At 44.0% G+C, this 27,788-nt stretch overlaps 1 protein-coding gene across 11 annotated transcripts in view; it reads right to left on the minus strand.

The window, feature by feature from the left end:
- Window positions 1-23,568, minus strand: part of MGA (MAX dimerization protein MGA) — a 59,003-nt gene extending 35,435 nt beyond the window's left edge. For 3 of the 11 annotated variants that reach the window (XM_032113430.1, XM_032113431.1, XM_032113422.1), the window contains exons 1-7: window positions 16,009-16,107; window positions 13,195-13,324; window positions 11,756-12,897; window positions 5,563-6,493; window positions 5,139-5,226; window positions 4,908-5,003; window positions 1,135-1,263 (exon numbers count right to left, since the gene is read on the minus strand). In XM_032113430.1, coding sequence (XP_031969321.1) covers window positions 1,135-1,263; window positions 4,908-5,003; window positions 5,139-5,226; window positions 5,563-6,493; window positions 11,756-12,819 — 2,308 coding nt within the window. In that variant the 5' untranslated portion in view covers window positions 12,820-12,897; window positions 13,195-13,324; window positions 16,009-16,107. Of the gene's footprint in view, window positions 1-1,134; window positions 1,264-4,907; window positions 5,004-5,138; window positions 5,227-5,562; window positions 6,494-11,755; window positions 12,898-13,194; window positions 15,334-15,621; window positions 15,754-16,008; window positions 16,108-22,768; window positions 22,875-23,538 lie in introns of those variants that run through there. The other 8 variants (XM_032113433.1, XM_032113432.1, XM_032113424.1 and 5 more) reach the window with 7 other exon arrangements.
- Window positions 23,569-27,788: the final 4,220 nt, after the last annotated feature.

Raw genomic sequence — 27,788 nt, forward strand, 5'->3', positions numbered from 1 at the left:
TTCCTTTATTTTCAGTTTTAATCTCCTTAGCAATGTGCAAAAGCAGTTGGCTCCAAGAGACTAATGGGCCAATGAACTAATTAGTAGGCTAAAATGGAACAGGCAGGTTTTGAGCTGATACTACAGCCTCACTCAGCAAGAAGAGTAATTTGATTCTCTCCCCTCAGTTGAGCCAATGACCTCTATGACACCTGCAGAAACTTGGTTTAACGTTCAGTGTTCTGACAAATTCAGATGAGTTTCAATTAGGGGCATGGACAGTGAATAACCACAGAAGGAAAACAGTAACATCTCTGTCAAGTTATGCATCAACTGTGGGAACTAAGATGGAATGTTACAATATTAACAGGGATCTGTGTGGCCATTTAACATATTGTTAGGCTAGAAATAATTGCACTGGACACTAAGCTGACTGAGGTCTTCTGAACTGAATCTTCTTCTCCTGCAGTGTAAACAATCTGAAATTCAACGTCTGCCTCTACCAGCTCTTAAAAGCACTAGACTAAGAAAGATCTAAGTAATCAGAACATTACAGTGGGAGAAGCAGTTAAGTAGAAGGCAGATAAGTATATAAGATGGACTTTGTCCATCCAGTTCACTATTAAAAACAGTACCTAACAACAGTATGAGAATCATAGTCACAGTATAATGAGAAATCCACTTGTTTGGATACCAAGCAAGTTTAAAAAAGAACAATCAGTCACAACTCTTGTAATAAATAATTATCATGAAGTTATAGGGTAGCCCCTACATGGCATCTCAAGGTCTTCTGGAAAATTCTGATACTCAGCTCTGTTAAAAACAACTTTTTTTTTTTGTTTGGTATGTGAGCAACATCAGACAAATTCAGATTGCTTAAGCCTTTTCTGAGCAATTTGAGAGGTCAGTATAAAATAGATACTATTACCAGACCACAGCCATTCCAAAACGGCAACCCCAAACACAATCCAGCTGCAATTACTCAGGACTCCTTGCCCAGTAACCATGTAATGATCTAAGGAAGTTCTCCTATTTCGTCACTTTAGTTTTAATCTCTTTAGATACCAAGTTGAACTAAACAGCCCTTCTCTTCTTCTCATCACTGATAACAAAAAAGTGACACTTGAGATTACAGCAAATTCATATTCTACACACCTGGAGAATTGGGGTTGGTACCTGGATAGCTCCACAGAGAGTAATTTGAGTAGGAAAGTGGAAGCTGCACACCCAAATACTTCAAGTCGATGCTCATTGTTGGGTCCACAGAATTCAACTTCAGTCCCACTACAAGAAGCAAGCATCAGTAAATATCTCAATGCAGCAAGATGTTAGAAAAAAGAAAGTTAAGATATTTACTAAAAGATAAACCATTCAGTTACCACGGGCTTTTCTGGCATTCACCCACCATTTTAAGAGACTTGAAAAAAAGCATTAGTGCTATAACAGTTACACTGGATTTATAGCAGGTATAAATTAAAGAGCATTTTACACTATGGGAATTTGAGAAAAAAAATTGAATTACTTTTCATAGTTTTTTTGATTGCTACTGAAGTTTTCAAAGAAATTTATTAACCACAGTGCCAGTGTTGTAATAAATCTCATAATAAAACCTTTTGTCTGTTTTTCTGAAGAAGTCAGCACCATTTACATCTTTGAAGGCTAGAGTTACTCTCTGAACCGAACACAACTGACTGACACTTCATATCCCTAAGTTACCAAGCCTGCCAGCAGTACTTATACATCCCCGTTTGCACAGAGGCTAAAACTCATGCAAGAACACATACCAAGCATATATCAGTTTCAACCAGCAGTAAGAGACAACAAACCACATTTTAGGTCTGAAGAATGTGTGTGTGTTTGATTGACTGTTATGATATAAAAATGAGTTTAGACAGCAATTTCAGGACTCGGGTTAACAAATTCTCCAAAGCTCAGCACGTTACGGTTTTCCCCAGTCTTGGCGCTTCACAATAAAACAGCTTCCCCCCCCCCCCCCCCCGAAACAGGTGGGAAAATGGCTATAAAGAAACTAAACAATCTCTGTTGTTATAGGCACTGAAGTGTTTGTGATGGCAATCAACATGTTCCTTCACTAACAACCCCCAATACTCAAATGAAAGATTTACTTGTACAAAAAGCTATTCTTTGTCCAATGGCAAAACAAATATAGATATAGAAATGCTGAGGAAAGCAAAAGCTAGGAAAATTGATATTGCACCTTCTCAGAAAATATTGTTACACTGAATTAAAGAAATCACTGTCTATCAAATTCAGCTCACAGCTGGGAGCTGAGAACATCTGTTTTGATCTTTAGCTATAGAAACTTACAAATGTTGCTCCTGTTGCCCACAAGTTTGAAATGAATACATTAAATGTATGCATCTTGAAACTGAAAATGTATGACTTGACAAGGCTCAAGAAACAAAGTAGTGTTTGCATGTACAGTAGAAACCTTGTGCTAGCTGTACATGTTTATGTTCACAAGTGGAAACACAGTGACCAGATTACTAGCAGCCTGAAAACGATTGACATGAAACAAATCTCAGGCAGGGTGGTTTAAACAGATACTGTTATCAAAGACAGTCTAGTGAGATGTAATTTTCATATCTACATAGGGAAAATGAGAAGCAAGTCAATCTGGCATTTTGTATAAAAACATGTCAACTGACAAATGTCAAGATGCCAACCATTTCTTTTCTCTACTCAAGTACAATGGAAAGAGTAGAGAGTTTATTTTTCTTCACACTCCTTTCTGTCACCTGCAAAATCAAGCCTATCTTTGTTTTACACTCAAAAATAAGAACATCACGCATGCACAATATCTATTATTTCAGTTCAGAATCATGAAATAAAAAACACTGAGACAAAACCCAAGAGCGATGAGTCCAAGAAGTGCAACGTCTAACGACGGCAGACAGTATGAACAGAGTACGAACAGTAACAGTTAAGTATTATGTCAGTAAAGACATCCCCATACACAACAGGTGAACTATCACTTTTTAAAATTTCTATCATCTCCAGAGCCTTGCTAAATTTCAGTTGCTGTAAGCAAACAGTAGCAAATGAAGAACTTTAAGAACTCTCTCCTCCCCATCAGCTGCAGCTGATTAATCTGAAATATGAAACATGGCAACAGTGCCATAAGAACATAATCAGGGATTCAAATTAGCTCAGATAAAAGAAGCATCCCATTGCATTTGCAATGCTCCAGCAGGAGCTTTCCTTTTAACACATTTATGTTGGATTTCCTTCTTTCTGAAGCATCTTCCTGCAATTCTGCCTCTAAGATGTAGACAGCCTTGATTACCCTGTTATTAACTTCACAGATCAAGAGCAATTGTGGGGCTCAGGTACAGCTTCAACATTTCATTAGTGAATCTCAAAAAGAATCTTAAACTTCTCAACTACACTGCTGAGAATCAAAACCAGAGTTAATATCAAAACTGCTATGTCTGTTCCTTCCACAATCTCAAATCTGCAAGGTAAGAGATCTGTAACTATTTGGTAGATGAAGGTAATCTGGAGAAAGTCTGGTTCCTTGTTCACATGCAGCAGATGAAGTCTAACAACGAAAGTATTCATATTGTAATTCACTTTACAGCCTGATCAGACTACATCTCTTGTAGTAACCTCTTGCTGCCAATAGTTTTCCCATATCTTCTTTTCCCTCTAAAAATTAGAAGCTGTGGTTCATCTCCATCACTGCTGAATTGCAATTTCACTATTTAACAGGCTCAGCAGATTACCATCCAACACTGGAAATGATGGTCATAACCACGCAAGAAAATCAAAATTCTTCAGATGTCTCTTTCTTAGCCTAATGCTTGACATTTCTTGTCCATTTTGTAGTATCTCTGAACTGCTCAAAACCCTTCAGAGGGCAACTCACACTTCAGCTGGAGAAAAAGCACGTGGGTTGTACATGTTCCCAGCTGCAGGATCATCTCATAAGTAAAACAGCCCTCACTGGTGCTGTACTTGCCAATCTATCCATGGTTGCCAACACACTGTAATTTTATGATACTTTCTTGGTAAAGGTAACACCTAGGAGGTCCACAATAAAATCCTAAAAAGGCTTAACATTGCTAGTTCTCATCATACCCCATGCATAAACCATTCAAGATAATCCAATGTTCTTCACCACAGAAGCTCTGTGAGGGCCCAGAACAGCTCGTATCATAGTCAAGATCAGTACCTGGAGTCTCAGTCCCTACAGTATGACAGTTATGTGTTTGAAACACTCAGTGCCAGAACCTCAGGAGTATGAAGTACAACACTTCCATGTGTATCAATAATTTCATCACCTGCTCTGATGCCTATGTTAATGCCATTGGTCTCAGGACTACTATTGCTGATGTCTTTCAACATCATCAGTAGAAAGAACACGAAGCTCCGCTCTGTGGATCCTTGACTTTCCTCCATCTACCTCAAGATAACATTGCATATAAATAGATCACAAACTGCAAGTACCTCAGCTTGGCCCTTTTACATGGCTAGGGAACAGGATGAATAGGGACTCAAAGAAATTAGGACCCAAAACACAGTAAATGTCTTAGTTAAGTGTTCCTGGATCTCTAGCTATTCTAGTACCAGGAAATGCCTACTTTTATGAAGGAGTAAAACCAACTCCATCTGCTTTCAACCAGGTTTACATCATTACAAAACAGGCACTGTTGGAAGGCTCAGCAACTTTTGCAAGAGGCACATAACATGCAGACTCTTGCTCTCCTGTTGGAGAGTCAGGATTCACCTTTTGACACCTCCAAATTTTCTAGTTTGCAACAGAAATGTGTGCAAATGAAAAGACAGGTCCCAGCTTTATTAGGCATATACAGTATTGGCACCAGTAGGAAATTATCAGCTCAGTATGACTAAGTGTAATGATCAACCAGGTGCAGCAGTATGTACACCACCACTCCACCACTTACCTTCCTGAAGGCTAGGATGTATTACTTGTTTATGCCTCAAGGTCTTCAGCTCTTCCATCAACTCCTTTTCCAGTACTTGTATCCTTGCTTGACAATCTACTCAAAAAATAAGAGAACATAGAAAAAACATGTGCCATGCAAAAAAACTGACTTCATTATTAATTTTTCAGTGTATCTTTACAAATTCCCTTATTGCAGGGAAGAGCCACTCACAAAAAAAAAAAAAAGTACCTGGATCACTTGTAGTCGACAGGGGAGCCTGAAGATTCTGTGATTCTTCTCCACCAGCTCTATCAACAGTGTTAATGTCAAGAGCTTCCTACATACATGAAGAGCCTTGAGTAAGTTAAGATACCTTAAAACACTTAGATGCAAACTAAGCCACATCAAATATCACCAAATTACTCAAAACATGAGACTGTTTCATAAACAAGCATGCATTTTTTTTATACAGAACTCTAAGTTCCACTACTTTTTCCTAAGCTGCAAGAAGAAGTAAGACAATGTTATAAGTAACACAGGGTCAAAATATGAACAGATTTGGAAAGAGGCCACAAAACTCCAAACTCAGGTTAAAAGAACATGTAACTTCAGCTTGTAAGCACAAAGGGCTTTAAAAGGTTTTTGGATTTTACTCACAACAGTGAGATTTTACCTTTGATGCAAAGGACACAAAAAGAACACCATCAACATCTTCAAGGTCCGGTTTAACATCTGGAAGGATACTGCCAGGCCCCAGAGAAGTGTTCTTGCTCGTTACTACAGTTTTCCCTATACCTTTAGGTGGTCGACCAGCCTTGGAAATTTTCAGTTTCCGTGGCCTTCCTCTTTTATTTGTAACTGATGATAAGGTGGTTTGGTTGCTACCAGAGCCTTTGAGGGACATAGGGTTCTTCAGTATCCCAGGCCTTTTTCTGCCACACATCTCCTTATCCGGAAAGTCACAACTTACTGAGCCCCTGAGATTAAAATTAGGTGATTTGGATACAGCCCACTGGGCCGCTCCGATTGAACAGTATTTCTGTGACATTTTACTCCCAGGAGATTCTTTTTTCATAACTAACTCCTCAGGCACAGGGACTGTGCCTGAGCAGGAGTCTTTGTGATTTTCAGAACACATGGGCAAGGAATCCAGGACTGCACCCAAAGGTGATTTCTCCTTTTTGCAAGAGGAAAGCATGGTCTGGGGCAGCTCAGATATCTTCACTGTACTCTTTGTGACTGCACAAGGTTCCAAATAGACCACAGGCATCTTACCACTATCCAGTTTTAACATTTTTGCTTTGGCAACGCCTGAAGGACTGGTTAGCATACGCTTTCTAGACCTGAATTCTCCATCAATTCCATCTGTTTCATGGCGTCTCATTAGGTGTTTTTGTACAATGGGATCATCATCCTCAGTGTTGGAATACTCATCAGTTTCTTCATCTGTGTCTTCCTGTTTCACAGTTATTTCTTGTGTGCAAATATTTGACCCGTAGTCATAGTCATCTACTGGCTCCTCTTTAACGACTACATTGAAGTGTCCATTTGGGTCCAGTGGAGATGCCACACGGGAATTGCTTTCATAACTGCTAGCAATGGAACTGGGGTGGGAGGGAGGGGACAAAACCAAAACACAACGTAAGATCTTTATGAAATCTCCTTCACCACAATTCCGCCATCTCCCATAATCCTTTGTTACATATTGTAAAAAGCTTCCAAAATGCTCCCAGACATAAGTCTGCTAAATAAGCTGTCACTTACAAGCTTATGTTTTTAGAAGTAAACACTCAAGAAACCCCAAGAAGTTGCCATTATTAAGAACAATCCAACTTCTTATCTGAAGGCAGCAGCACAACTTCCTTCCTTGCGAATATCAGGGTGACATTTGCACTTTTTCCTCTTCTACTCAGCATGAACTCACGATAAGCTGTCATATTTGAAATGCTCAACAAGTGGCCTTAGTTTGCTGTGTATCTCGTTAAGACACTAAAGCCATTGTGCTTGCAAGTAAGAAGCCAAGTGAGCCCTTAATGCACCAAAATTTTAGTTAATGCATGCTGAAGCCACATACTGACAACTCCTAAATTCAACTGTTATTTGAACACTTACAGAATACTAATATCCTACTGAATCCTGCTGCATTTTCCACTAGGTCTGAGTACTAACCTAACCAGAATTCAAAATAGCATGCATTAGATACTGAAGACTAACAGTACAGGCAGCTACACTCTGATGATGGGCTTCTCTGAGGGCCAGACACATCACTCAAAGAACTACAGTCACCAGTTTTGTTTAGTGTATCAGAACCCAGCTCCTTGTCATAAGAGAAAACTGCTAAGGTATGAAGCCAGAAACTCACATCCAGAATAGAACTCAGAAAAAAAAGTCAGGACTTATTTACTCCATGTATCACACAGTATTCCAATAATACCTTAAAATTGATTGTATGATACATTGCATATAATTTTAATTACATTAAATTATTATTGTCAATTTCATGGTATTAAAATGTTATTAAAAGTAAAATTCTTCATTAATGATGAAAATCTCAAATAAAATTTAACATAACTGTAGTACTAATATATTATATAGAGTGAATATTACTTTACATATATTGGATGTATATATGTATGTGTGTATATTTTATCATTAATATTATCCACCCCTCCCCCTTTAAAGTGCTATGCTCAGTTGAACCCACAGCTGGAATCAAGAAAGGGGAAAAGAAGTGGTTCCTTCCAGTGTAGACTGAGGACATACTTAAGGGAGAAAAGTTGGGACACAGGGAGCTAGGAGTATTCCCCTCATGAAGAAAGACTGCAGTATTTAAACAGGGCGCTGACAGTCAAGATACAGATTTATATATTTACATATGAAATTCTAAAGAACAAGAGAAGCCATCTAGAAAACTTGCTGCAACTCATAAGGACACTAAGTAACCAGCATTAAGCTTAAGTAAAAACATGACTTGTGAGGGAACAGCAGGCAGCAGGAAAGTAGATACCCGTCCTGTTTTGTCTACTGTTTTCTCTGGACAGTGAGTCGTCTATTAGAAATTTTCTAGCCTTCATTTAATTAATAATGTGAAATGTAAGATTAAAAAGCTTTTCTCGGTCAGTGAGTTTACCATGAAAGAAATGCAGACAGACTACTTATAGGTTATTGGCAGCTGAAAATCCAGCCACAATACTAAGCTAAGAGGTTGATTCAGTACAGCTGATCCACAATTAAAGTAAATATAGTTTAGACGCATCAGCTCTGCTACCTTAAAATTCTTGAAAATAAAAAGGCAAAAAACCCTAGCAAACTTGCAAGCCACAAATAAATTTCTCATCTGAGTTTTACTGTTTCCAGTTGGAAGCCCAGTAAAGCCTGGACTTCTCTAGTAATTTTCCTTTATTACAAGGTGTGTACATGCAAGCTAAGGATCACGTTTCTATTAGGGATCTGGACAGTATCCAAACCAAAAAACCATGCTGTAACACTGAAACTTCTAGACAAAAACATTGTTTTATTCTGCATAATGCAACCATAAGCCAGGTGGTGACAAGCGTGAGGTATGACCCATGCATGTATATGCACGAGAAGATAAGGGATTTGCACAAAATGCTGTTTTTAAATTCTGATGCAATAACCACCTTCTCAAAGAATAAAAAAGTTGCTTTTTAACACTGAAGCAATTTCATCTGGCCCTTAGTTTGTAAAGTTACCGGTAACATAAGTAGTCACAGAAACTTCTCTTCCTCTAATCTATGGGAAGATGAATCAAAGTTTGTCCTCTCAAAATACTGAACTTAATCCAAGATCAGGTAAAAACGGTGAAACAGTGTCTTAACTAGCTCTTTCTTCACCTGATATGGAATAATGCTCATATTTAAACCAACTTTCTTATAGCCCAAGTAATGTATTTTGCACCCTTGCAATATGACAACAAAAGCAGAGAAATTGCCTTTTTGGCGTTTTCCAGATTAAAAACCATTAAGATGCTCATTCTTTGACAGTACCAAGACACTTTTTTTTTGTAGGTACATCATTTTAAAATGCACTCGGGAGGAGTTGGAGGGGGAATCTGATTTCTTGTGGAATTAATCTAGCAATCTATGGCAGAGGTTTGAAGGATAATCACTTTCCTTCTTCTCCCAAAACAAAGGCAAGAAAGGAAAAAAACCGAACTGTCAAGACTAAGCACAAGACAACTAAATTAGAATAACAAGACTACTGGAGCACTAAAAATCCCACAGATTTTTTATTTTTGAAGAAGGAAATTCAAAAGACCTTGGAAAGGAGAAAGAGTACATTAGCCTGTAAGACCTAAGAACCAGTAAAGTTTGTTTGTGGTACCTTCCATGGCTTAAACGTCTGAGTGTGTCCAGGCATAAGCATTTCTATAGAAGTATCCACAACTCAAACATTTGTTTTCTTTACAACACATCTAATTAAACTAAACATACTATCAGACCACAGAAGCAGGAGGGAAAGAACCCACATAATACTGTGGATAAAGAAAATAGTCCTTTATTTCTGAAGTCCTCTAATAACTCAGGATTAAAATTACTCTTCGATATATGCAACCTTTAACGTGGTTCTACTCTCAAAAACGCCAGAAGAATTGAGTATTGGTGGGGAGTATCACCCTCAACAGCACTAGGAACTCCACTTCTTTCACAGAGGATTATCTGACAGGTAGCAGTTTCCAACTTGCTTCTCACTCAAATCTAAGCTCAGCAAAAATCACTACCCTGCCTAAAAGCAAGATAGTGCCTATCAAGTACTACTAAGAGCTTGCCCACCACAAAAAAACCCATACTGCCCAGACTTCATTAATATGTAAATATTAATGTGTTTGGTTTGAGAAAGAAAAATGCCACACTCTCAGCGCTGTCCTTGAAAGGCTGATATACATCTAAACTCAACCATATGGCATGAAAACACTGTGAACAGATTCAGAAGAAAGAGGAGAATTAATATTCTGAAAAACTCCAGCACTTACAAAGATACTGTCACCATTTCTTGGATAAGATCAATTTTCTCTTTCCAAGTAAAGAATTTGACTTTTTCACACAGATTACAAGAACATGTAACAAAAAGCTGGACAATGCTTGAAAGTAGTTCTAGGACAGTAGTATCATTTATTCATCAAGTGGCAGGTGCTTCCAAGCCAGACAACAGAAAGATCTTTTGCAGCCTTTTCCTGTCTGCGCAGCTTTTAGCACTTTTCAGAGATCAACTGCCTTGGAGGCAGAACCAGAGAAGGAATCTAACGTGCTCTGCACCAAAAGAAATTACATCTGCCAACTTGCATCAGCTATTTTTAAGGAAGGTCGTTGAGTCCTTAAAACAATGCTTTTTATTCCTTGGGAATAAACAGTTCTCAAAAAAATTTGCTTCAATGACCCTCTCCAGGCAAATGAAATATCACTATGAAAGCAAAATAAAGCTGACAATAATTATTTTCTGAGTTTTACTTCCAATATGCAAAGTTATCCAAACCCTTCTCCATGGTCTTAGGAACTAAAAAAAGCCCATCCTCTCTGTAATTGGTGTATTTTCAGTATTTAAGATGGCTTAGAACAGCATTTTTTTGAGAATGAAATAAGTCTAGAAGACCTTCTTTCTAATAGACTGACACACGAAAATACTGCAAAAGAAAGGCCTGGGCACTCTAGAACTCAAAACTAGTCTAGTACTCTTAAGAATTATTACAAAAATAAAGTGCCAAAGTATGGATAACTTCGTAACTTGAAGTTTTTCTCAAGTTACTCAAAAGTTACTCAAAAGGCAAGGAGATCCTTCTTGCCAGACAAAAAAACAATTGAGGGAACCTCTATCCTCTCTAAAACACAGCGCAATTGTATAGTAATACAGCCTTTGTATAATACAGTTGTACAGTAATACAAATACAATTACATCACAAATATAACTTTTCTCCTGTAAGAACTGACCTCTAATTTCACCATTAACATCATCCTGATATCCTGCAGTTAAATTATTCTCTTGTGTACTGGCCTATGAAGGTTGCTTTTGTCACTACATCTTTGGCAGATTAAGCCTGGTATTTTAACAAAGTGACATGAAGCAACATGGCAGAAAAGAAACCTCTATTTTTTTCAGTCATTTCTTTGCATTCAAAGTATCTCTACATGCACATTAACTATTCACTAAGCCTGCTCTCTTCTATTGCTTGGATTTTCATAACTAAGTGAAAGTGCAGTAAAATAATAGGTTTTGCCAGGCTTGCTTTAGAAAAACCAAGTTATTCTGAAGTACTTCCCTTACCTCACAGCAAGTATGAGGCAACTGACTACAAACAGGCAGGCTACCTCATACTTCTTCATGGAATAAAAGAATTCACACCAAGCAGTTACTGACAAAACAGTGGCTTGCTGCCAGTTACAACTGCCTTGCAGCAATCCCTACATGTGCCCAACCTAAATACCCACACACCATTCACTTTCACTAATGAAAACTGAAGCGATAGATAGAGACAGCACGTCACAGTGGTGAGCAACCCTAAAAGCAAAGGCAGTGTTTTGATAACTGCAATGTGCTGTCTAAAACGCTGAAAAAATTAATTTAGCCTTCTAAAATGCTAAGAGGGTTAAAAGAAATCCCTCGGTGCTTCTCAACAACGGGAGCTAAAGCAACACAGAAAATAATACTGAACTCTTGCATTCCTCAGACGCCTTAGATAGTCAAGACTGATACATGACTGAGCAAAGAAAAGCTTCTAGTAATATTAACTGTTCTGCCATTTCAGGTCATGCAACCTTTAGCTGTAAACCTGTACACTGAGCATCCTGTTATTTATTTACAAAACATCCCACTTAACCAGCGGTTGTACTAAAAATGCAGTGTTAACCCACCTTTCAGAGACTTCTTGTTTTAGCTTTGGCATAACACCTGAAGGCAGGTCACTGTCCAGGAGACCCAGGAAGTCTCCTTCTGCATTAAAGGACTCTTTATCCAGCTCAACGTCTGATGGGTTTTGACCAATGAATGAAGAATCTAAACTTCTCTGATGCACTTCTAATGCATCGACTTCAGCAGGGTGACCACAAATGGCAGGAGTGCTAAAAACATCACCTCCTACCAATTCTAAGTTGCTGTTCTGTTTCACATCACGCTGAGGTCGACTATTCAGCCCATCATCTCTGAACCCTTTAGCAAAAGGATTGTAATCTATTTTCAGCTGGGTAATCTGGATGTTCTGGTAGGCTGTAACTGCGAAGAATTCTGTCTGTGGAAAGGTAAACGTATGGACATCAGGGCCATTAAGCTGAATGACTTCTGTGGCTTTGTTTGCAGGCACCAGGTGAAGTCGTGGCAGATAACGGTGCATAGAATGCAGAATTATGTGACCTTCCTGGTCCAGGGTATTGTTGGTAAGTTTTAGTTTGTAGAAGGATACTGGCTGGTGCATCCAGAACTGGCCAGTGGAAGGGGATTCTGGATGAATAAACACTCGCCCTAGAACATGTGGTTCTGCCTTTCCACTGGGCTCCCACCAACGGCCATTCCATTTGTATCGGTGATTGTCCACAGGGGATATGTCCATGACCAGGATGTATTTCTGACTGGAATTCAGCCCTGTAATCCAGTATCGGCAGTACGGAAACATGCGCCTCCCCTGCTTCGTCAGGATCATCTCTGTGTTACGATGGTAGAATTCATTCCACATGTTGTTGTTATCTAGGGTGACAGTGATGCCCCCTGAGACACAGTCAGCTGGGAGGCAGGTCTTGACTCTGGGTTTGACTGGAGTTGATACACTGCTGGCGAGAGCACAAGCATCACTGTTTGCTACAAGGATTCCTTGGTCAGCTTTTCCATTTCCCTGCTGTTGTTTCAAGATGACAAAGAAAGCAGGCGCTACACCAGACACAGTCCCACCATCCCGGCTAGCCAGGACAATCTGCTGTTTCTCCATGATGAGCACTCTCACAAGCTCTCAAACCAAATGCAAATGCTACAGAGTTCTGATAATCTTTTATGTGTGTTCACCATTCTGGAAGAAAAGGAAAATACAGTTAAAACTACTCCAACACAGCCTAAAAAAGTAATTAAGTCACGTAAGATATCCTTTTTGCAATAGCTCTCCACATTAAGAACTTAAAAAAATAATCAGTACTGTAAAACACAGTACAATCAGGGTGTAACAAATCAAGGCTGCATGTGTGTATATAATTTTGACCATACAGACATGGGGGCTATGACACCTTTAAATTGCTTTTTCACATAGGCTTTGCAACATCAGAACTCCTTACTTTGCTTGGTATTTCTATGCAATCTGTTCTGACATTACCTCTACTCTGCAGATCATTCGCTTAACAACATCAGGCAAAACATGCAGGAGTTTTCATGAGAACGAATGGCATATTTCTGACACAACGGCGAAAGTCTTGCCAGAAAGAAGAGTTCCCTGAGGTCTCCAACTTGTCAAAAATTTAAAGAGAGAAAGGAAAAAGGAAAGTTAAAAACATTTTCTCTGAATTTCTTTATTGAAATCATCTAAGTTTGTGTTTGGAATTTCTTTGCTTACATCCCCCACCAACCCCAAGAACTTCTAATTGCCTGTCAAGGGCAGAGAGAAAAAGAAGGGACAAAATACTTCAAATGGATAAGCTTTGGCGAAAGACACAAGCTAACCCCCAAAAGGCCATGCAGCTAAGATTAAATGGACAAATGTGAAGCATTGGGCTGCCTTAGCTTCCTTTATCTTCTCAATTATGGAAATAATTTAAATCAAACAAAAAAACATTTGTACCGTTATGATTAACATAATCACTGTTTAGGGAACTAAGGAAGTTACTTTTATCTGCATATACACAATTCCACCTTTGTGTGTCTACCTCCCAAGTTAAGGATTACGTCAACACTGTAACAAAAGATCATAAACTACTTCATTTTTCAAATAGCCTGTATATTTCTCTATGTGAAAATTTAAAATATGCACTTCTGGTAACTCACAAGAATCCTATTTTCACATCCAGATGTTTGTATTTTGATCCTTATTGTATGTGGAATACAACACTGACAAAAAATGATTGATTCTTATATCAAGTATCTAGCTGGTGGGAACCAGAGACCAAAATTAATCACCACTGCTAAAAGCTGAGATACATCCCAGTGTCCTGAGGGAATTGGCTGATGTGCCAAGCCACTCTCCATAATATTCAAGAAATCATGGTAGTCAGGTGAAGTCCCAGGTGACTGGAAAAAGGGAAATACTGCATCCATTTTTTAAAAAGGGGTAGAAAGACGTATTCTAGGAACTACTAACCTGCCTGGGAAGATCATAGAACAGATCCTCCTAGAAGCTATGCTAAGGTGCATGGAGGACAGAGGTAATTTGGGCCAGCCAGCACAGCTTCACCAAGGACAAGTCCTGCCTGACCAACCCCGTGGCCTTCCACAACAGAGTGACTGCACTGGTGGACAATGGAGGAGTTACAGATGTTCTCTATCTGGACTTCCATAAAGCCTTTGAAACAGTCCCCACAAAGTTCTCTTCAAATTGGAGAGAAATGGATTTGACGGCTGGACTGTTTGGTCCCATCCAGAGGGTAGTGATCAACAGCTCAGAGTCCCAGGGGACATTAGTGACAAGTGGTGTCCCTCAGAGGTCCATACTGGCAAGGTAAGTGAAGCTAACATTTGTATAGTAAACATACAGTCAGAAAGTGAGTTCACATTAATGCTGTGCAGTATGCACCAGAACTGTATTGGCTCATAAAGGAAACACACTATCAAAGGGTTTTCAGACATGGTTTAAGATATGTGGAACACCTGTAGCTTTATATTTACTTGATTACTTCAAATTTACTGGATTAAATTACCTTACTTAAGACATACCAGAAAAAAAATGACAAAAAACTTCAACAACCATGCATTTAGCTAAAATTCTATGCATATAAAGACCTACAGAGTAACAGTTCCTCTTCTCCAACACCTAAAGTTCTTACATTATACCGCTGCATCTATTTCTACTGCAGGCACCACGCACAGTATCAAGTCAGTCTGAGACATGCGAGGTTAAAATATTATTATGTGCAATTAGAGTCATCAAAATGTACATTATTTCACCACTAGTATGGTCTGTTACCAGAAAGCAGTTTCATACATTTTATTACATCTGGTGACACACAGTAGCCTGTTTCACTATAGCACGTAGACTCTAAACCAGTATTTCAGGGGAAACACGTGTATTTGTGAAAGCTAAAGTTCTAAACAGCTTCAGAGATTTCTCTACACGCAGACCTTGTACTTGAGAAGCAGCAGCCAAAACCACTCACAAGCCGCACTGAGACCCGCCAAAAGCGGGACGACACTCAGACGCGAGAGCGTCCTTCTCAAACAAACAAACAGCCCAACTCTCCACCCGGCCACCGGGACGCGGCTCCGCGCACGGCACTCCGGGGCGGACGGGCACCAGGAGGCACCGTGGGAAGCGGAGCGGCGGCAGCGCGCGAGCCCCGGGGCTGCCCCGCCCGCCTCCACCCGCCGCGCGCTGCCGCCGGCAGCCCCATGGCGCGCGCCGCGCCGCCGTTCAACACCGACCGACCGAGCGGGCACCTGGAGGGGCCGCCCCGGGCGCGGCGGCGAGGGCCCCGCCCGGAGCCGGTGGCGTCACGGCTGCGGGCCGAGCGCAGCATTTGTCGTTTTGAACGCCCTCCCCCCCCCCCCGCCTGCCCACCGCTCCCCTCCCCGGCCCCGCCGGTCGGACCCTAACCAGAAGTCTCGGGATGGAGAGCGGCAGCGGCCGCCTGCGGCGGCCGCCTAGGAGCAGCGGGAACCGGAACCACCGCCCGCCCTGGCTGGCGAAGGGCAGCGGGACGCGCGCACGTGGGGAAGCCGCGGCGCTCTTCGCCGGGACCCGGCGCAGCCCTGCCCGGCGGGACGGACGCTACCGGCGCTCCCGAGGCGGCCCGCGCGCAACGGCGCCTCGCGTGGCCGCCGGGGCGCGGCCGGCGGGCCCGGGCCCGGCCGCCTCGTGCCCGCGCCTGGTGTCAATTTTCGCAGTTCGAGCGGCGGGCGGAGGGCGCGCGGAGAGAGGCGCGCGGGGCTCGCGCGCGAGGCGGCCGCTGCTCCCGGCACGGCCCCGCTCCCCGGTCGTTACCGTGCGCGAAGCGCGCGCGGCCTCCCGCTTCCTTTCTCACGCGGACCGTGTGTCCGCCAGCTGGGGACAACGTGCGTGCGCACCGTGCTGACGTCATGGCGCCGCAGCGCGCGCAGGCGTATAGCGGGCTCGCGTCCCCCTCCCTCCCGCCTGCCCGTCACGTGCCCGCGCCGCGCGCAGGGCCCGGCGTCCGGCCCGGCCCGGCCCGCGCAGCGCCGCGCGCGCGGGGAAGCTTCTCGAACGGGCGCGCGCGCGCATCGCTCACGCGCCGGCGGCCGTCGAAGGCCCCGGTCGCGCGGCTCCGCCTCCTTCCGCGCCCGCGCGAGGAGTGCGCGCGAGGCCCGCGGCGCACGGCGCCCCCCGGCGGTCGGGGCCGGCGCCGCCTCAGCCCCAGGAGCTTCCCCGGCGGGCCGAGCAGGGCGGCACCGCCCCGCCATTCCCATTCCCAGGGCAGCGGCCGCCTCCTCCGGGAAAGGAGCACCGCTCTCGGCGCAGGCAACGCGCACCGCGCCTCTCCACATTTCGGAACGCTGCCGCCGGGAGGAACCGGCCGCTTCCCCGGGAAACCCTCAGCTGAGGAAGCAACGAAGTCAGCGGTATTTCCATCGTCTGAGCAAGTTCTCTGACCGGCCAAAGCGCGGCTCAGACCCTGACCCTCGCAGCTGAAGAAGGGCCCCGTGACTCTGAGAGGGCTGACACAGACCTGTCACACCGCGCCCCGGAGCCGGGCTCTGGCCGCTGTTACGGGCGCGCTGGCGAACGAACAGCCCGGGCTCAGCGCAGCTCTGACACGGCCTCGACAGAGCCCTCCCGCCCGCAGAACTGCACAGAGCAGGTGCCGCCCCATGCCCAGCCCGGCAGGCCTTCACATACACCATGGGAATTACATGTTATAAACACCTGACAATAGGCCTACTAAAACAGAATTCTGGATGTTAAGGGAATTCACACTAAAATGCATCTCGGCTGCAGACAGAAACGCCTCCATGAAGCCCCCCCCCCAAAATCCCTTTTTCCATTAAGGTTATTTATTTTACAACACTGCATCCATTATGAAATGACAGAGGCTTACACATGGTGCCAGAAGGCAAAGACATCAGTTATCAGGGTGACACCAAGGTCCAGGCTCACCCACAGACCCGAATTTTGCACTGACTGTTACAAAACTTTAAGTTTGTCAGGACTGTTCCTCAATCTATTTGGGGTTTTTTGCCTTATTTGAAAACGGGCAAAACAAGAGCAACATTACAAAAGGCCAGCACCTCTTTGGAGATTTCTTGGCAACATAAGTTTATGCTATAGGAAATCATCTCAGAAGCACAGAACTGAAGAAAATACATTTTTAAGAGACTTGATAAATGTGCATCAAAACATTAACATAGGTGGGTCTGTATAGAGGCCCAGGGGAATGCCACTGGCTCTGTGCATGTATGCACACCTCTGTCTCTAACGGGCAGGGTCATGTGGGTGGAGGGTTGCTGGACATCAGGTAAGCAGGGTAGTCTCAGCCACCTGAGAAAGAGCACGTGCCAGCCCTGGGAACAGCACTCTGGCCTCTGGAGCTGCCGTGTCCACATGCCAGCAACCAGGGAGACTGGGATTCAGGAACCAACCTAGAGTGCCTAAGCTCAGCTGCTGGAGGGTATCTACCCAGTACATACATATAAATATATAAATTTATATATATACACACACAAACATATATGTGTGCAACCTCCTCCTGCTCAGATAGGGAAGGGAACAGGATATGGCTGTCTCTGCTGTGCTCCTGTATCTATGTGTCTGCCTGATCCGTATGACCAGACATGTTTACATGTAAATGTCAGTGTGCATGTGCTCTATGGGCTTGTGCCTACCAGCAATTTATTTTCAGCCTTATTACTGGTCATATTTGGGGGTGTGGAGCTGCAACAGCCTCAAGCTGTTGGATCCAGCACAGTATTTTTCCTGTAACAAATCCAGTCAGAAATAATCATACCAATTTCAGGAGTAGTCATTTTATACCTACAGTCATCATGTATTCTGTAGAACGGTCATCAAGTTTTAGGGCCACAGGATAGCAACTCTGTTTTTGTATTAACCAATTTGCTTCTGAACAATGACAGTACAAAAATAAGTAGGTTTTTTTTCAGCAAGAAAGTAATTTGTACAACTGAGAGCAGACACAGAACTGAAGAGCAGACAGTGCCCCATGTTCATGGCCCACAAGCCACTTGTTCCAGTGATGATAAAAGAAACAAACCAGAGACTGCTGACATTGCCAGAGATTTTGCTACAATTTTACCTAAGGCAAGTAGAAATGCTTGCCCACACCAAAACTGAACCCCTGGTTTATCAAGAGAACAGATTCATCGGTAGAAGTCACAGCAGTACTACAGACTCCCACCAGCTTAAGTAACCCAGTTCTAAGAAGCTTAAAGCTGATAAGAAACAGCAGTACTGCAGTAAAGAACAACATCTCATTTAGATCAGTACAAACACCAGTTTTAAGGACTTGTTTGTGCTGAACATGAATTGGCAGCACAGAAATGAGCTGGTTTGAACCTACTGAATACTGTCCTCCCTGATCAGAGGGAGTTACAACCATCCCCTCAGTGGCTGGTATAAGGTATTTGAGATGCTCAAGTTCACCACCAAGAAGTACACTCTTCCCCCAAATGCTCCTTTCAGACATATTCCCTTGAAGGTATGAACTACAGTCTTTACAAGCTGCATTTCAGCACCCAGTAAATCACACTCCTCCCTTCAGTAACACCTACATAGTGCTGTGCTATAAAGCACCCATTCAAGCCTACATGCTACATGTAATAAGAGACTGTAACTGCTAGAGCTGCAGTAACAAACTGTTCTTCAGCCACTCTTATGTCTAACCTGTGGTAAAGATTCAGTAACAAATCAGGAGTTGGAGGGTCACAAGTCCCAAGCTTTGCTAAAGATGTTCATGTGAGAGAACAACATACCTTGTAGAGTATATATACATGTAACTATACATAGTTAAGCAAAACAGAACAGCTGCCGACTTGTGAAAAACACAGAAGAGGTGTCGATCACATTTTATGTTAGCAATCCCCTGAATACAAAGATTGCTACTACACAAGTAGATACATGACAGGACATTTCTGTCACACAGTATAGTCTGAAAGACACTACGGGAGCATTACTGGAGCATAAAGCTCTTAAATTCAGTTGCTAAAAACAAGCACTAGCTGAAACTATGCTCACTAGCTGGAAACAACAGCTATCAAAACCAGCTGTGCCAGTGTAACACACCCACAGCGGCAGACAGCAGTTTATTACAGCAGGCTACAAGTTTATCACTCACTATGACCAGACAGCCCTGACTGGGCTCAAAAATCCAAAACTTTGGCCATTAAAAAAAAAAAAAAAACAAAAACCAAAACCAAAAAACCAAAATCCACAAGCATTTAAAGAGCTGAAAACCTAGTAATGTTACAGTCAGAAGTGTTGTGCAATGTGCACACTAGAAGAGTTAAAATACAAAAAACATACTTTCTTTAGACAATGTTTTGCCACCTTGGAGAATGATTAACAGCAGCACCCCACAGGAAATTCTGTTAATCCAATCAAAACTCTGGATTAAACTGCATATAGAAAGGTATCTAGTGCCATTTTCTATGCTGTAGCTAGCCCCACTGGCCTCCAACTGCTTCTCCGGACAAATAGTAGTCTCCCAGAGTTGAACGTTTGCTGTACACGGATGTCTTTAGTAATTAGCAGCATCTATGTCAGCTCCAGACCTGTGTCCTTAAGCAACAGAACCCCAGCCCAAATGTACTTTAAAAAAAGTTTACATAATGTTATTTTTGATAGGAAACTAGCTTAAATTCTTTCTTTAGCTTTAGTGAAGAAGTATAATTCAGTGCCAAGAAGATAAAAGATGAAAGTGGTGGCAGAATCTAGCCAAAAAATGAGATTAAGAAAAACAATATTGAAAGAAATGGACTGTTGCAGGAAAAAAATATTTTTTCAGACATTTAAAAAAAAATTTTTAGCTTTCTTACTGATGCAAACATGCTGAAACACAGCTGCAGTCAGAAAGCCTTATCCCCACACAAAGTCTGACACAGCTTGCGCACTGCCAGATTTCAGCCCAGAGCATTGCTTTATACTAAAACCAAATTCACTTCACACTCAGAGCCCCAACTATTGCAGGATGAATAGGTGGTAGTTCAGAAAGTGTTTCACCAACTGAGAGGTACATGCCTGCAAGAGCAGCAGCTGCTTTTGGAGGAAGAGGGCACATACCTGAGGGGTGAAGGGGAGGGAGAACTCCTGCTTCACCTCTCCAACACCCATACCATGCCACGGAGCCCGAACTTCCGCTCCCCATAAAGTCAGTAGTTTGTCAAACAGCATTAATCCTGAAACGTATAATGCACAATATTTTGCATCTCTCAAGAGTTACCTGAACTTTTGGGAAACACTTCCCAAACACTGAGGACTGCACAATGGAAACACACCAAAGTGGATGTGGCACTCAGTGCCATGGTCTGCTTGGCAGGTGGTGATGGGTCAAAGGTTGGACTCCATGATTTTGGAGGTCTTTTCCAACCCAAATTATTCTGTGATTTCTGTAAAGAATGAACCACTGGTGAGAGGGCAGGGGGAAAAGCCAGTGTTAACTAGAAATAAATGCTCATTTTCATCTGTATACAACATGGTACATTTGGATTGAAGTTTTTTAATTACTTCCCATATTTCATCACTCAGTGATATGCCCATTACTCATACGTTCAGTGAATGCTGTATTTTTTAATATACTATTATTTTAACTACCAAAAATCACAAAATAAAACAATAAAGCAATGCTTTATGCTTTTTGCTGTGCAACACTGGCAGAAATTAGCTATAATCAGCAGGAATAGCAGCATTTTGATGAATTTCAATCCCTTTATGACCATCATGAGGAACATTTATCACATACATGAATGTTCAGCTGGGGATTTTGTCTATATCATAGGACAAAAAAAATGAGGCAAATAAAAAGCCCTCACCTGAGTTCAGGACTATCCTACATATTCAGCTCTTTTATAGCAATACTCATTGCTACAGTCAACAATGGCTCAGCACGTTAGAACTGCCAAGGAACCTGTACTCCCCTTCTAAGTTATGGTAAAAAGGAAAGTGACGCAATTAAAGCCCAGACTGCTGGCAATGTGTTCCAGGTTTATATCCATCTTCATTACTGTTTATTGACTTACTCTGTGGTCAGGCAGACCACACCACATTAGCAGAAAGCACTGTACAAGAGTTAGCAAAACAGCACAATTCCAGCATCACATGTATTAGTTTAACAGTATCTGGGTCACAGTCTTGTCATTCTCCAAATTGGCTTTTCCTGAACATAATGATTGGAACAAAGAATGCACTTTTATTGTACATAGGTTTTATCTGTTTCCCACATTCATTTTCTCTCTTTTATGCTGTTCACATTCCTTTAATGCCTTTCTGTTTCGGGCTTGATTTTTAAAAAAAATTAAAACAAAAGAACTTTCTTCTGGTTGCTTTCTTCTCATGACATGCCTTCATCATCCTTCTCACACACATCATTCTCACTGCATTCTTCCTTATCCAGTTCAGCAAAAGACATATCAAGGATTTATTCCAGGTACTAAAACTAGCCAAAATCCAACAGTGAAAGCACGTTCCATTTTTGTGTGGAGACAGAAGAGCAACTCCACCATCAAAACTTGATTCTTTGTTCTAAGGTTACCCAGTCTTAAAAAAGATTTTAAAAAAAGCAAACCAACACAGCACAACACATCCTTAGTTAGGGAAGGATAAGACACGAAGTAAGCCCTGCTGGTGCCACGGCTAATGACACTGCTCCCTATGCACATGCGATGGCTGAATTTGTTTTGTAGATCCTCTGCTGTCTATGAAACAGCAAACAGACAACAGCCTCCTCATAGGGAAGAGCTCTTTCTCACACCACTAGGCAGAGACCTACTCCATCTGTTTGTAAGAAAAATGTCTTGGACTTCCCATTCCTTAGGAAACCAGGTTTTAAAAACAACCACGAACTTCAGAAATGATCTAGGGGATTTGTGTATAAACGAAGAAGTGGCCTAAAGTCAAAGAGAAAGAACTTCCTTTTTTTTTTTTTTTTTTTTTCCTGGAAGGTGACCAAAAAAGTTTATTCACAAGTGGTTTCCTCCAGTTGTACGTTTCCCCACCATGGCAGGCTCAACAGCATCTGCACCAAAACTGAGCCAGCAATGGGTGAGGTTAACAGCCAGCTGCTGTTAGATGAAATACAGAAGTGAATGAATGCTGCCCATCTCCACCAGACCTAAGAAATATGGGGGTTTTTTGCCACATAAAGGCGCACAAAAATGCTCACCTACAGGAATACTTTTAAAGCAGAATCAATTTCCCTTTCCAGTCCTCAGTACAAACTCACAAGGCACTGTGCCTGAGGGCACTGAAAGCGTACTGCAGCTGCATCGGGCAGAACACCTGCAAGCGACAAGATCAAAGCATCAGTCTGCCCTTTTCTTTACACCGCCCTCGCTTTTCAGAGTCTGCAGCAACTTCAAATCTTCAGGGCTCTAGCCGATGCCATCAAGTGCGATTACAGACGGCCCATGCCTTCACACAGTTCACGTCAGGAGCAATGCAGCGTGACTGTTGTGTAAGACTTGACAACTTAACAAGTCGGGCAATACACTCCAACCACGTAATGGGAAACCACTCATCTCCCCGGGCTACTGAGACAGTCGCAGACCCTCGTGCCTACCTCCTCCTCACTGAGCTCGCCTTCGCGCTTCGACTCCCTTTTAAACTCATCAGCTCAGGACGAGGAGTTTCAAACGGGATGGTACTAAAGGCCACCAACGAGGGCACCAAGGAGGGCATCGCTGCCCCCCGCGCCCCCGCGGCCGCCCCCCGCGACGTGCCGGGGCGCACGCGCGCCGCCCGCGGGCCGCCCCGCCCCCGGCCGAGGGGCCCCGCTCCGCCCCCGGCCAGCCCGCCGGCCTGTGGCACCCCAGGGGCACCAGGGCCGCTTCCCGGGAAAGGCTCTCCCGGCAGCCCAGCCCCGTCTCACAGGTGGCGCCGGCCACGCCCCCACGGGGGGGCCGGTCCCCGGGAGAGCGATGGCTTAGGGAGCAGCGGCAGCTGCCCAGGGCCGGGCCCTCCTCGACCCTTCCCGGCTGGAGAGCCCGGATGCCGCTCGGTCCCTTTAACAACCCCCCCGGTCAGGTGACCGCCGGCCGCTACCCACTACCCGCGCCCCCGGGTCCCGCCCGCTCGCGCCCCTGGACGGAGCGCCGCGGGGGCGCGCGAAAGGGAGCTCGCGGCCGCCGGTCCCGTTCCCGTCCCGCGCGCGACCCCCTCGCCTCAAAAGCGGGCGCGGCGGCAGCGCGCGGACAGGCAGCGCGCGCGCGCGTGATTGGGCGGCCGCCGCGCTCACGTGACGCGCGCACGCCTCGCGCCACCTCGAGTGAAAAACTTCCAAGGAAGGACGGACGGACGGAAGGAAGGAAGGGGGGGCCGGGCGGCTCCTACCTGACTCCGCGCGCCGCCGGCTCCGCGCGCCGCCCGGCAACGCCCCGGCCCACGCGGCCCTCGCCCGCCACGCGCGACCTCCTGCCGTCCTCCTTGGCCGCCGCGGCCCATCACGTGGGCGGCGCACGCTCCCCTGCCCCTTCCCCTGGCTCTTCTCCCGCCCCCGCGAGGCCGGTACCGGAGCGCGGCCGTGCGGGCGGTGCGCGGGGGGCCGTGAGGGCCGGCGGCGGCCGCCCGGAGCAGCTGCCTCGCGACGCCCCGCCAGCGGCGCGCCGCCGATTGGCCGGAGCCGCCCGCCGACGCAGTTCCGCTCCCCGGGTGCCGCCGGGCCACGCCCTTCCCGCCCCTCCCCCGGCCGTGCGCGAGGGATAACACGCCGCTCGCGCGTGGGGCCGCGCGGCAGCGCCTTCGGCGGCTGTGCCGGGTGCGCGCCCTTCCGGAGGGGTGTCCGGGCCCTGAGCGCGTTCCCACGGCCACGCCGGCCCCGGCCCCGCGGGCGCGCTCCTCCCGCGGCACCGCACTCCCTTCGGCCGCCCGCGGCGCCTTCCCGGGACTCCTCGTCTTTCCTCCGCCTTCTGCCCGGCAGCATTTGTAAATCACGGAACAAGGGTTCCTGTGCGGCGGGGTGCGATGTTCCGGCGGTAACTAGAGCTACGAGAGAACGCCGACGGTGCGATGCTGGGGTTCATAAGGATTTCCCACGCTGTGGATGCTGCTGCCGCTCGCACAAGGCTCTCGGACCTGGCAGGGCTCCCGGGAACGGGCGTGTTTGTCGAGCGCCCACGGAACTGGCACTCACACCAATCCCCGAGTTACCGGGAAGCTACCTGAAGCTACGTGTGAGCTGAAAGAGTTAAATAAAGGTCCATCAGCATAGAGGTGTATTCACTAATACCTCTTAATATAACAGCCCTGCGTGGTTTAGGCAAAAGATGATTCTGGAGATTTTTATCCAGAAAGTCTGTATTTGGTATACAGAGAAATAATGAAACAAATGTTGAAGGAAAAAAAAATACATAAAGAACCCCCCCGAGCTCTGGGTAACATGGGCATGTGCAGGTTGGCTGAACTGTGTGGCAATTGTAACCAACTGAGGGCTATAACTGTGTCAATGAAAAAGGCCAGGCCTCTTGTTCAGTCTTGAGAAATAATTTCATGTTGGCTAGGGGAAAGGAAGATCACATGTAATGGAAACTAATTTAAAATTTAAACAAAAGCTGGTGGTAAACAGCACCATCATGTAGCCCTGGGCTGAAATTTCTGTGTTGGAGGTCTTGGCCTCAAAAGGTGCTCAGCAATCTACAGCAATCTGCATTCCCTAGGCATTGTGACATTACTGAGAATGTGTGACAATATGGCTGGGGAGTCCATGAGGGATGTAAAAAGGGAAGTGTCTAATTAGGTGTAGATTTACACTTCTGCAAAATTGAACTTCATGTTGAATTGATACTGAATTGAGTGGTTGGTTCTCAGGTCACTGAGAAGCTCAAAGATAACTTCCCTCATGTCTTAGATAAGTATATTTGAGGAATCTGTATACAAAGGTTACAGATATTTTAGCTGGTACATAAGCTAAACATTTGTTGGGCTTTTACAATCTTACAGCTGAAGTTCAGAAGGGTTTGGGTGTCAATGGAGAAAGCGCTGGTGGGCTTAGGACCTGTCTTTTTGGAATTTCTGAGCAGATTGAGGGATAGGTTCTTTGAAATTCCTGCTGCTATAAGGGATGGAGTGCCCAATTCCCAGCTGCAAGATCTGTTTTAGTTAATAGGCCAAACGGAGGAAATGTTATGCAAATAAAATTTATTGTTTGGCATTAACTGTAATGATGTTGCAAACATAGAAAAGGATAAAGAAGTAATGCCAAGGCAATCAAAGATATTGGAGTTTTGGACAAATAAAAGATAACACATGGAGGGGAAGTAGGTCTTTGATAACCTCTCAGGAGGAAAAGACATTATGACTAGAGTAGTTTTGCAGGAAACCTGATGGTGTTTATGAATATCACAGAAATGAGCCAACTGCATGTTACAGCTAAGGGGGAAAAAAAAAAAAAAGTGTTGTTTTGGTCTCTAAGTGCAAAAAATGTCCTTTATTGGAAAGAGGTAGATCTCATGAATGCTGTGTTGAAGAAGTTCCTATGCAAATTAGATTGGGAAATCTCAACTTCAAAAATGTGCACATCATATAAAGCAGAGATGCCCAAATTACATAGCGAGGTTTTGCAGAAAAATCCTTCTGTTTGTTGGCTATTCATTTTTTGTGGTTTTTTTTTGTTTGGTTGGTTTTTTTGGTTGTTTTGTTTTTGGTTTTGTTTTTTTGTTTTTTGTTTTTTTTTTTGAAAGCTAAGTACTGGGAAACTGAAGTCCATTAGAGATTTAGGAACTTTAAATAAGCAAGAAAAATAATAATCCTCCTCTCCCCCTCCCTTCCCTTCTGAATAAAACCTTTAAAAGGGGAAGGTGGAGAAAGAGCAGTCAGTACCTGTTCTTCCAGGGGTGTGCTTGCCCAAGGACCACACTGCTCTTCCACATCATCTGTTTACCCAGAGGCTCCCACTCACTATCCCAGTTCTCTCCACCCTCCTGTTCACACACCGCTCACTGTGGGCCTCTTTCCTTCACTTGGAATCAACACCCAACTTTTTCAGTTCTTCCATCCCCACCCATCCCATTAAGAGTGATAAAATGCGCCTGGAAATCCAACAGGAGTGTTCCCACTGAGGAGCATATTTAGGAAATAAAGGCTTTAGAAAACTGAGCAGAAACAGGCACATCCTTTTATAGGAAGAAATTATGCAGGTTTTGAGTGGGCTGAGCTCGTGGGAGGAAGGAAGTGTGATACAAAGAGAAAGGGTGGTGCTAAATCTGGTCTATGCCTAAGGCTGGCATTTTATTGCCAAACCCATTACCTGCTCTGTTTATTCCTGATGACTGTAGAAATCAAACCCCTATAAACAAATTTTGTTCTCCCATTAACAATATCCATTTGTAATTAGTCAAAATGTAAAAATAATTACATTTAAACAACAATAATTGCATTTAACAACCGCCACCACCCTTATGTTTGAAGTATGTTATTTAAATGCTTTAATCAGTCATTCAAAGCCTGCAAAATGTCAGAATTAAGGGTGCAACTTCCTGGGCACTGAGCAAGTCAGGATCATATGAAGAAAATAATATGTGAATTTTTCATGAAATCAGCATTGCACACATAGGAACCAGATAAAGGTTGCTGAGATAATTGTGAAGCTGACATTTACTAGCTTTCCAGCATGGATTTTGGATTCCAAACAATGACTTTCTTATCTTAATACATGGAAAGGGTTCATTTATGATGGCTGCTTTCTAAGAGTTTCCCTAATGTTTTTCTTGTTGGGCAAAGTTTAATAAAGATCAGTTGTCTTGGTTACATTGGAGCCGCTGCTGTTGTGCATCCTCATCACGATTTAAACCTGAACCTTCCCTTTATGCCGGTCACCAGGGCTGCAAAGGTAGCAGTGTAATTGTACAGCAAGAAAGGTTCTTTCCAAAGCCAGAGGCCAGGAATTAGGCACTGGGACTGGAGAGGTAAGGTTGGTAGGACAGCCTGTCCAGGTTTTCTTAAATAATTCGACAAGGAAAAATGGCAGGCAAAGTAGAAGACCTGCCCCTAGCTTTATTGCTGTTTTTGTTTGACAGAGGTGATAAAGCCCCCCAAAAGCTCATCGAGGTCTCCAGACCGCTCCCCCTGTTGGAAAACATACCTGTTTAAAAACTTCTATGTATGACTTTCGCCAGGTTTGTTCATCTTTGCTCCAGGGGAAGGGAACTGAAGCTTCTTTCCAGGGCATTGTTTCTCTAGGTGAAATGCTGATGGACTCAGCATTTCAACAGACTGGGAGCAGCCCCAACAAGATAAGGCCATCGACGGAACATCAACAGAACATCAGCGGCCATCTATGAACATCTACCCCAGACTCCGCCTCTGGCAGAGTTGGAGGAGTCTCCTCCGGAAAAGACTTATCAGAAAATCAAGCAATGAAGATCTAATTAACATCGGAAGTGAAGTAATCTGCATCCAGTAGGAGACCAAATACTAAGAACTACACAACTTGAGACCAATGAACACTGACCCAATTAGTTTGTATGAGTTTTGACCGTATAAAAGATCTGAAAAATCTAGTAAATGCAATGTGTCATGCAATGATTCTCTCTGCACACCCGCGCTATGTGTGGATGAGATGATTCCTGTGGTACATCCTGGCCAGA

The sequence above is a fragment of the Corvus moneduloides genome, chromosome 6 (assembly GCF_009650955.1).
Source record: "Corvus moneduloides isolate bCorMon1 chromosome 6, bCorMon1.pri, whole genome shotgun sequence".
Lineage (NCBI taxonomy): Eukaryota > Metazoa > Chordata > Aves > Passeriformes > Corvidae > Corvus > Corvus moneduloides.